Raw genomic sequence first — 10,310 nt, forward strand, 5'->3', positions numbered from 1 at the left:
TAAGCCAAAGAGCAATTTGAATGTAGTACAAATCACAGTTATTTTAGTTAAAAGACGAACTTCTGGAATCTTTATTTTTATTTTATTCATCCTTTACACCTTTATTAACTACTAAATCTTTGTTTTATTCTATTATAATAATTTAATAGCCACTTTATTATTTTTTAAATTAATTATTTTTATCTATCATATTTTCAAATAGAAATAGTTATTATGATCACGTGTTATCAAGAGAAGACAGTTTCCTCTATATTTTGAATCAAACAGCCTGCTTTAAAAGCTTTTATCAGTTAGATCATGGAATGGCGTATTATTCATTGTCGTCGTACAGTTGAAAATATTAATAAAAACTTAATGATTAAACAAACATAATCTATTCAGAAAATTACTAAACAATCCCTGTCGTAAGGATATATTTCTGAATACCCTTTAATTTTTGGGGGTAAGATTATAGTCCAGTCAACAAACTTTTTCTTTCTAATCCTCTTACAATGGTTGAGATCAATGACTATAATTGTCGAGATCAACCATTAGTAGACATAATGATTATAAATTGTCCGTAACAACATTCGAACATAAAAGGTCAAGACTAACATAAACCATCGGAGGGCTATTAAGTAATTTTCCCTATTATATATTATCTATATGGACAAAGACTTATCCAACTTAATATTTAATAATAATAATAATTTTTAAAAGAAGATTAGGAATTTCTAAATCGATAAATGTCAGATGTTTTAGATTTTGAAGAATTCAAAATTTTACATCCCAAAATACCAAAAAAGCAAATCCTAACCATCAAAGATTTACTACCACTGTCTTCATCATCTATCGTCCATCATCATAATCACTAATCTACTACTAATTAATTATATTATCCGTCCCACAAAAGAGATTTTTAAAAATGAGAAATGACATTTCTCAAGCTGCCACGTCAGCCTTCTTACCAGAAGCAGAGCAGCAGAAGAGCCAGATGTATCCGTACGGATCCTTGACCTTCCCAACGCGATCTCCACAGCACGCGGCCTCGCCCTCAACGATCCCGCCAACGGCTACTGCACCAGCTTTAACGGCCTTATTAACGGCGCCTTCAACGTCGTTAGTTTCCAAGCAAAGTATGTATCCACTGCCGTCAGTCTTCTTCACTCTGTCACATTGACCAACTTTGTCAACGCATAATAACATCCAAAAACCTAGATAGTCTAAAAGTGTCCCACCGAACCAGACAAAAAAAAGGATGAAAGAAACCCTACAATGTTTCAAATGTCACAACACGCAAACGTAAAAAACACTGGATCGTTTTCGCTGCGGTTCACACTCGCTGACGTGGCAGTGTGATAGAACCTAGATTTTTCCTCTAGATACGAGTTAATTAATCATCTACGGTTCTGAACAACTCGCCACGCCAACGTAGTGTGAAACGGGAGTAAAGTCACTCTAGGACGGTTCCAAAACCATGTCAAAGTAGAAGAGAAGATAAAAACAACTATTCATGTTGGTCCTAAAAAGGTAATAAATAGTTGGAGAAGATTAGGATTTGTTTGACTTTGGATGGTTTTATCTCGCGCTAGAAAGTGATATTCAGTTTAAGAAACTTTTCCGAAAAATCATTTTCTAGAGAGAATACGAAGATCCAAACAACCCTCAAGCCTTTGAAGGATTAAAACAGTATAAATCCTTCGAAACACTGTTTTCTTGAAGAAGATTGAACAAAAATGAGATTAAAAAGATAGATCAACCACTAAGAGAGTTTAAAACCATTAGATCGACAAGAAAATGGTTTAAAAAAATACAGAAACTTAAAAAAAAACTAAAAAGGTAACTAAATCACAAGCAAAAAAAAATAGTAATAAACTACGCGATCTGAAGAAAAATGTGAAGACAAAGAAGCTTACGAATCGTCTGTTTGATCAGAGACTATAAAGACTGAAGATCCAAGCTTGAGTTCAGTAGTGAGTATGAGAGGGAGCTCTTGATCAGCCTTCCTCTTAGGATGCATTTCTCGGTTCAGTTCTTCAGCACCAAAAGCGCCCTTGTAAAACTGCACAGCTTCAGCAGCCTTGGGTGCCTGGATCAAAAGCTGAGGTTTCAGAGAGAAAAAGCTTACGGCCTTGGTGGTACAGTTGTCCGATCCGCCATTGTGGAGATCGACCGTTGGTGCATTTTCCTGAGCCATTGAAGCAGAGATGAAGCGAAGAACGCAACTCAAAAACCTAACCCTAGGAGAGAGAGAGACTGAAGGATGTTGTGAATAGTGAAGTACCTTCTTTATAAAGGCGTGGAAACGAAACGGTTTCTTCGCAAACGGATATAAAGCTACAATAAAATAATAATAGCTAGTTAAATACCCTCGATTTGTTTGTAATCTACGAAACTAACCCTCCTTGGGGGAAATGAAAGTTTTTATAGTCGAAATGACGAAAATGTCCTTTGCTTTTAAACTTAAAGAGCAGCTATCTGGCACCCTAAATTTTAGCTCAAATTATTATCTCATAAAAAAACAGTATCACACTCGTTCAAACAATTTCAATAGTCGTTTACAGTTGTAGTTACGCTCATATAAAATCCCAATCTCAAAACATAGAAATCTATAAAATAAAAAAATAAAGTGATTTTCTATTGGTACCCAATTTTTACTTAATTTCTATTTGAGTGCCAATCGTAGCACTCTACGCCTTGGAAGATGATACAGGTTGGTTGTACATAGTTTTGGAACTCGGCCTAGTCGACTTGACTCAATTGGATTTCGAAGCATCTTGATGGAGCCAACTCTTTGAGTCAAATTAGAAATTTAGAAAAGTCAATAACGGAACTCAGTCAAGTCAGACCCAAAATGTACTGAGTTGGGTCTCACATTTTCAAACCCATTGATTTTTCTCTCCCAAAATAGAAATAAAAAACCTCTTGATTTTTCTCTCAAAAACCCATCATCGATTCAAGGTCGTCTATGATCCATGCCCTCAACCTCTTGAAGAAAGATGTTGAATTTAAATTATTTTTATACCCAAAATTCATCATCTATACGTTCTCAAAGTATTCAAGTTCGTATTCAATCTATTAACTTCAACATCTAAAAGAAAACCACTAATTATTCTATGAATATCCATCATCATCATCATCAAGCTCATAAATCTATTGTTGTCTTCAATTCATCAATTTCAAAAAAAAAAATTGTAGAAAACCTTTGTATCCAAAAATCCAATTGTCTTGTTTTTTGAAATGATTAACTTCATTATTTTCATCCAATTTTAATATTAGCAAATTGAAATATGTAGTTTTCTTATCGAAGTTTACGAGAAAATTATTAATATCTTTCAATATTTTGATGCATTGTAGTTAAAATGATAGAAGAATATTTCTATTATAATCTTTAGACATATGGGATAAAAAAAAATTATATAATATTTTAATATTGTTTAGTTCACAATAGACTAATATGGTAGCAAGAAGTTTACGAAGAGTTAATGGCATCTGATATAATACAACTTCTTTTAAATAACAAGAAATTTTATTATCATTCTCTAATAGACCATGTTTTTCAACAGATTCTCGAAAATTAGAATAATAAATACCATCAACAGTCAATAAAAAATCATATGAAAAAAAATCGTGAACATGGTTAAGAAGCATTCTTAAATAATATATTTCCCATTTAGAGAGGTTTGATGCATTATCGAATCTATTGTACGTTTAGCTTTTTCTCTTATTCCATATCCGTGAACTTCTATTCCATATGTAATACTCAGAAAATTATCTATAAAGATATTGTCGAACTTTAAAAAAAAATTGCATTTGTTCTGAAAAATTATGTTAACATTATTCGTGATAGATAATCTTCATCAAGTAAAAGTGGCAGATCCTTATTTGTCTAATATGTAACAAAATTTTAATTCGACCAATGTAATTGCAAAATCGTAGTAGATGGATACAACTCATTTAAGTTGAACTTATATATTCTCCACACTGCCTCTGGAGGAAACATCCATCGAACATCTTGAAATTTTCGGATTTCGTCAACCTTTTTCATTAACACCATCAAGATCTATATGAACAGTTATGCGATCATGACCCTTGTAAATGTATTTATATAAGTACTTCACAACTGTTATACAAGAACAAATTTCTACATTTATATAACAATTATACATTTTTAAAATATATGGATTATATGCTACAATCCATCTATTGTTAAGATATTTTTTTCAAACTTTTACTTGTCGACCATTATTTTGTCTTCGATAAATAGGATAGGAAGCTTTGCCTCGAATTATTTTTTCATAATAGGATCTTGAATAATGAAATCTACATTGTTTTCTCTTGATCATGCATAAAGAATTTGTTCTCAAATGTCCACATGGACCATGCATCATGTGTTTAACAACTCATTCATAAAGAAAAATATCAACTCGAGGATCTCTTATTTCAACAGTGACAATATCATCATAATCATCTGGACTCAAGATTTTGTCTTCATTTTCTAATATAATAAGAAAATGAGCATGTGGAAGGTCTCTTTTTTGGAATTCAATCACATGAACATGAGTAATGACTAGTCTAAAGATTTGATCCTTAAATAATGTCTTCTTCAAATCTTCTATTTTTTACATAAATACTCAGGTTGTTAAATTTAGCTTATTAAAAATCTTTTCAAAAGGTCTCATCATTATAGTTATCTCCTCCCATTTAAGATTTCATGTACTGGTTAAGAAAATATCAGGTTTTCCAAAACAATGTACCAAAGTCATTACATTTAAGTATCATTGATGCCTATTGCAAATATCGCCAACAAAAGAAGCAAGAAGCACAATTCTTTTCCCAACTTTATTATCCCTAACTTCACCAACAGTCACACTATCCAAAAATCTTTAATGTAATTCAATTTGAATTTTGTCTTGATGTTTATAATAGCAGTCTAATCGTGTTGTCTCGATTTTGATATACATATCGACTACAAACTATTCAAACAATCAACCACTATACAATAATGTTGTTTTATGATAATCTTTTATTTGAAATAAATAAGAGTAATATTCTCGACAAAAAATACAATTTTTATTTCCTTCACTGGTATCTACAAAATTATTAAGATTTAAAATTAATATCATGTAATATAATCGTTTATAAGCTTAATAAAAATATTTTTAAAAAAAATTTAAAATCGATACCTTTTCTTTGTAAAATAGTCTCAAAATTTGTATATTTGACTCATTGAAAAATTAATATTGATGAATTTAAGCATGCATCATTTTTATCTCTTCTACCTAAATATTTTCTGGTGCCAATTTGTCTCACCATGAGGAAATAATAAAGGATACTACAGTAGATCATAACAACTATAATATGATTGTACCGTATAAGAAATTCAACTTGACAGTGAACTATAATATCTTTTGCATATCCTCCTTCTAAATTGTATCCTTCAACCAATATTACAACAACTTGTGAAGAATAAGGAACGTTATATGCACGTTGATCTAGCCCACAGTCTCTTCTGATTACAGCCCTATTATCTCCTAAAGATGGTAAACTCCTTAAAAATTAAAATACGAATTGATGTTAAGAAATGATATTAATTTCTCTATGATTTTAAATTTCAGCTTAGGAATATGATGGAGTCAATTTAAAATCTCATTAGCAATATCGTAAAAGTATAATTGAAGAAATTGTCCATGGTTATCACTTGGAACTAAAGATGGAATAAAATGATAATATTATTTTTAACTAATATTTAAAAAAATATCATATATATATATATATATATATATATATATATATATATATATATCTGCATATGTTTAAATTATCAATATAAATTCCAATAAATATTTAAATATTCAAAAAAAAAAAAATACAATCGTATTATTTTTTTGATTTCCAAGCTTTACAAGAGAGTTGTCATTTATTTCTTCATTATAGGTAGTCCTTCCAGCCATTATTCCTAGAATAAAAACATGTAAAAGTATTTTATATATATATATATAAGGGGCGGTTCAACGGCCATATGTAAAAACATATGAAAAAAACAATGGTTTTTCAAAATATGGGTTAGAGGTTTTGGATTGAGCTTATTTTTTGCAAGGATGATCACTATGATAAGAAGATCATCCTCACAAAAAATCAGTTCAATCAGAAACTTCTAAATCCATCAAAAGTGATTTACAAATTATTGACAAAAATTAGCAAAAAATCGACGGTCCACATTCTAAATCACTTTTAATGGGGTTAGAAGTTTCAAATTGGACTGATTCTTTTTTTCAGATGATCTTCCCATCATAGAGATCATCCTAACAAAAAATCAGCTCAATCCGAAATTTCTAACCCAGATTTTGAAAATTTATTAATGTTACATTTTTTTACATATGTCCCTTGAACCTGACCCATATATATATGGGTAGCGTTCAATGGCAAACACATTTTTCGAAACATGGGTTAGAAGTTTTAGAATTGGTTGATTTTTGGTGAGGATGATCTCTACGGTGAGGAGATCATCATCACCAAAAATCAGCTCATTCCAAAACTTCTAACTCCATAAAAAATGATTTACAAAAAATGAACGGTTCACGATTTTTCAACTTGTAAACTGGGGCTAAAAGTTTTGGAATGGGTTGATTTTTGGTGAGGATGATCTCCTCACCATAGAGATCATCCTCACCAAAAATCAGCCCATTCCAAAACCTCTAACCCATGTTTTGAAAAATGTTTGCCATGGAACGGGACCCATATATATATATATATATATATATGGGGCGGTTCAAGGGCCATATGAGAAAACATATGAAAAACTTTCGTTTTTCAAAATAAGAGTTAGAGGTTTTGGATTGAGCTGATTTTTTGCAAGGATGGTCACTATGATGAAAAGATCATCCTCACAAAAAATCAGCTCAATCAGAAACTTCTAAATCCATCAAAAGTGATTTACAAATTAGTGATAAAAATTAGTAAAAAATCGACGGTCCACATTCTAAATCACTTTTAATGGGGTTAGAAGTTTCAGATTGGGCTGATTTTTTTTTTGGATGATCTTCCCATCATAGAGATCATCCTCACAAAAAATCAGCTCAATCAAAAATTTCTAACCCATATTTTAAAATTTTATTAAAAACGAAAGTTTTTACATATGTTTTCTCATATGGCCCTTGAACCGCCCCATATATATATATATATATATATATATATATATATGAGAAAACATATGAAAAAACTTTCGTTTTTCAAAATAAGCATTAGAGGTTTTGGATTGAGCTGATTTTTTGCAAGGATGGTCATTATGATGAAAAGATCATCCTCACAAAAAATCAGCTCAATCAGAAACTTCTAAATCCATCAAAAGTGATTTACAAATTAGTGATAAAAATTGGTAAAAAATCGACGATTCACATTCTAAATCACTTTTAATGGGGTTAGAAGTTTCAGATTGGGCTGATTTTTTTTTTTTTTTTGGATGATCTTCCTATCATAGAGATCATCCTCACAAAAAATCGAGTCAATCCAAAATTTCTAACCCATATTTTAAAATTTTATTAAAAACGAAAGTTTTTACATATGTTTTCTCATATGGCCCTTGAATCTGACCCTACATATATATATATGGTCCCGTTCAGCAACAAACATTTTGGCAAAACATTTTTCAAAACATGGGTTAGAGGTTTTGGAATGAGCTGATTTTTCGTGAGGATGATCTGTACGGTGAGGAGATCATCCTCACCAAAAATCAGCACATTCCAAAACTTCTAGCCCCAGTTTATAAATTGAAAAATCGTGGACCGTCCATTTTTTGTAAACCATTTTTGATGGGTTTAGAAGTTTTGGAATGGGCTGATTTTTGGTGATGATGATCTCCTCACCGTAGAGATCATCCTCACCAAAAACCAGGCCATTTCAAAACCTCGGCAAAACATTTTTCAAAACATGGGTTAGAGGTTTTGAAATGGGCTGATTTTTTGTGAGGATGATCTCTACGGTGAGGAGATCATCATCACCAAAAACCAGCCCATTCCAAAACTTCTAACCCCATCAAAAATGGACAGTCCACGATTTTTCAACTTGTAAACTGGGGCTAGAAGTTTTGGAATGGGCTGATTTTTGGTGAGAATGATCTCCTCGCCGTAGAGATCATCCTCACCAAAAACCAGCCCATTCCAAAACCTCTAACCTATGTTTTGAAAAATGTTTTGCCAAAATGTTTGTCAAAATGTTTGTTGCTGAACGGGACCCTCTCTATATATATATATAGAATCAAGATATGAAAAACTTAAATTATGTACATTTGAAATACGTGATCTTAAATAGTAAGATAAATTATGATCATTAGATTTTAAATAATATAATATTTTAGGAAAATTAAACTCGAAAATCCGTTTTAATGTCAAAACACTTTCCAACAATTAAGATTTTGTGCCACCAAACCAATCCAAATAATATGAACTTTAGTGCCGTCAATATAGACTTAAAACCCAAGTTTTTACGCTATCATATAGTCCAACAAATTCAGTTTTTGAATTACCAAACTAGTCCCTCAAAAACCAATTTTTGTACCCCCAGAATAGGCCTAAAACTTTAATTTGTGTATAACTCAATCAATCCACATAAAACAAATTTCTTACACCCAAAACAGTCCCACAAATTCGATTTTGAATCATTAAACTAGTCCACATAAAACCAGTTTCTTTTCAAAATAGTCCTACAAAATTAATACAAAAAGTTAAAATATTTACCTTCAATTGTATTACTTTCTTGATTACCAAGCTTTTCACGAGATTTGTTGTTGCTTCATGATGCATAGTCCTTCCAACCATTATGCCTAGAATAGAAACATGCAAAAATATTATATATATTTTTGTATAGAGTCAAAATATGTGAACCTAATTTATGTACATTTAAAATAGGTGAACCTAGAATTGAATGATAAGATCTAAAACAGTAAAACAAATTATAACAAACATATTTTAAAGGTTAAATAATATAATATTTTATGAAAACTAATCTTGAATATCCATTTTTGTGTCAAAACACTTCCCAACAATCAAGATTTTGTGTCACCAAAGTAGTTCCAATAGTACGAAATTTGGTTCTGTCAATATAGATCTAAAACCTAAGTTTTTCCACCATTACACAGTCCAACAAATTCAAATTTTAAATTACTAAAGCAATCTCTAAAAACTTATTTTGTTTGTACCCCCAAATTAGCCCCCCAACTTTAATTTGTGCATCACTCAATCAATCCACTTAAAACCAATTTCTTACACCTAAAACAGTTCCACAAATTCAATTTTAAATTATTAAATCAGTCCATATAAAATCAGTTTCTTGCACCCCAAAATAGTCCTAAAAAATTCTAGGATTTTCTTTCGAAAACTCGAGGGAAAGATATTTGATGTGTTTTCTACATTATTTAGTTTTGCTACCATTATTGGGGTGCACATTAAAGTTCACTAACCAGTATGTTATAAATAAAAGTTGGTGTGATAGTAAAAGTTCTCAAATATCACTAATATGCATTTATATTTGGTTATGGTTGATTTTTCCCAATCATATCAAGTCACATGTTTTTCTTGTTCTTCTTAATTTATTTTTTTTTAAATTTCAAAATGCCATTGTAGACACTTTAATTTGATTGAACAAGTTCGAGAGCTCCTTTGAATCCATGCATCGAGGATCAAATCGAGAGAATTTCAATCAATAAAATGAACACAAATCAAATCAATAAAAAATCATAAAATAAAATGGGTTTTTTCTTGGCTATACCTACCAAACGGCCAAGCATAGGCATAGCCTGGCCATTTGGTACACATGGCCAAGCTATTTTTTTGCGTTGACATTACCGTTGTGACGTGCAAGCTTAAAATTGCATTGGCCTTAACTCAAGTAAGGCCAGACATAATTCCTTTTGACCATACCTGAGGAACATTTAAAGCCATGTGTGCACGAGATTCTCAATAGGAAATGACTCTTTAAACCCCTTTCTTAATGATTTATTCTCTAAGAAAATTCTTACTAATTATTTTTCTACCCATGCTTTAAATTTTCAAATATCTCCTACCAAGAACTTTTTGGTAATCCTCTTATTCTTCCTAAACTTAACCAAAGATCTTGCTTGGTCCCCAATTAAAAATAATTACATCATCTAGCCTTGGTTTCTTAAGACATATTAAAGTCAAAACCCTCTTTAACCCTTCTAACATTTTTTATAGATCAAAAGGATTTCATGGCATTTAAAGTAAATTGACAACTTTCCAAATCTTATGACCATATTATCTAACCTCAAGAAATCTCTAGAATTTGTGCCTAATGACTTTTTTACCCCTAATTGG

The 10,310-nt window shown here is 31.0% G+C and overlaps 1 protein-coding gene across 1 annotated transcript; it reads right to left on the reverse strand.

Annotated features, from left to right (window-relative positions):
* Positions 1 to 765: 765 nt before the first annotated feature.
* On the reverse strand, positions 766 to 2,260 carry LOC147382518 (uncharacterized protein At5g48480-like). The gene is made up of 2 exons (XM_086428394.1): positions 1,896 to 2,260; positions 766 to 1,147 (listed from the first exon to the last, which is right to left on the reverse strand). The coding sequence occupies exons 1-2, from the start codon at positions 2,174 to 2,176 to the stop codon at positions 922 to 924; spliced, it is 507 nt and encodes a 168-aa protein (XP_086284520.1). The 5' UTR covers positions 2,177 to 2,260; the 3' UTR covers positions 766 to 921.
* Positions 2,261 to 10,310: the final 8,050 nt, after the last annotated feature.

The sequence above is a fragment of the Akebia trifoliata genome, chromosome 16 (genome assembly GCF_017979445.1).
Source record: "Akebia trifoliata isolate Shusen 1 chromosome 16, ASM1797944v1, whole genome shotgun sequence".
NCBI lineage: Eukaryota > Viridiplantae > Streptophyta > Magnoliopsida > Ranunculales > Lardizabalaceae > Akebia > Akebia trifoliata.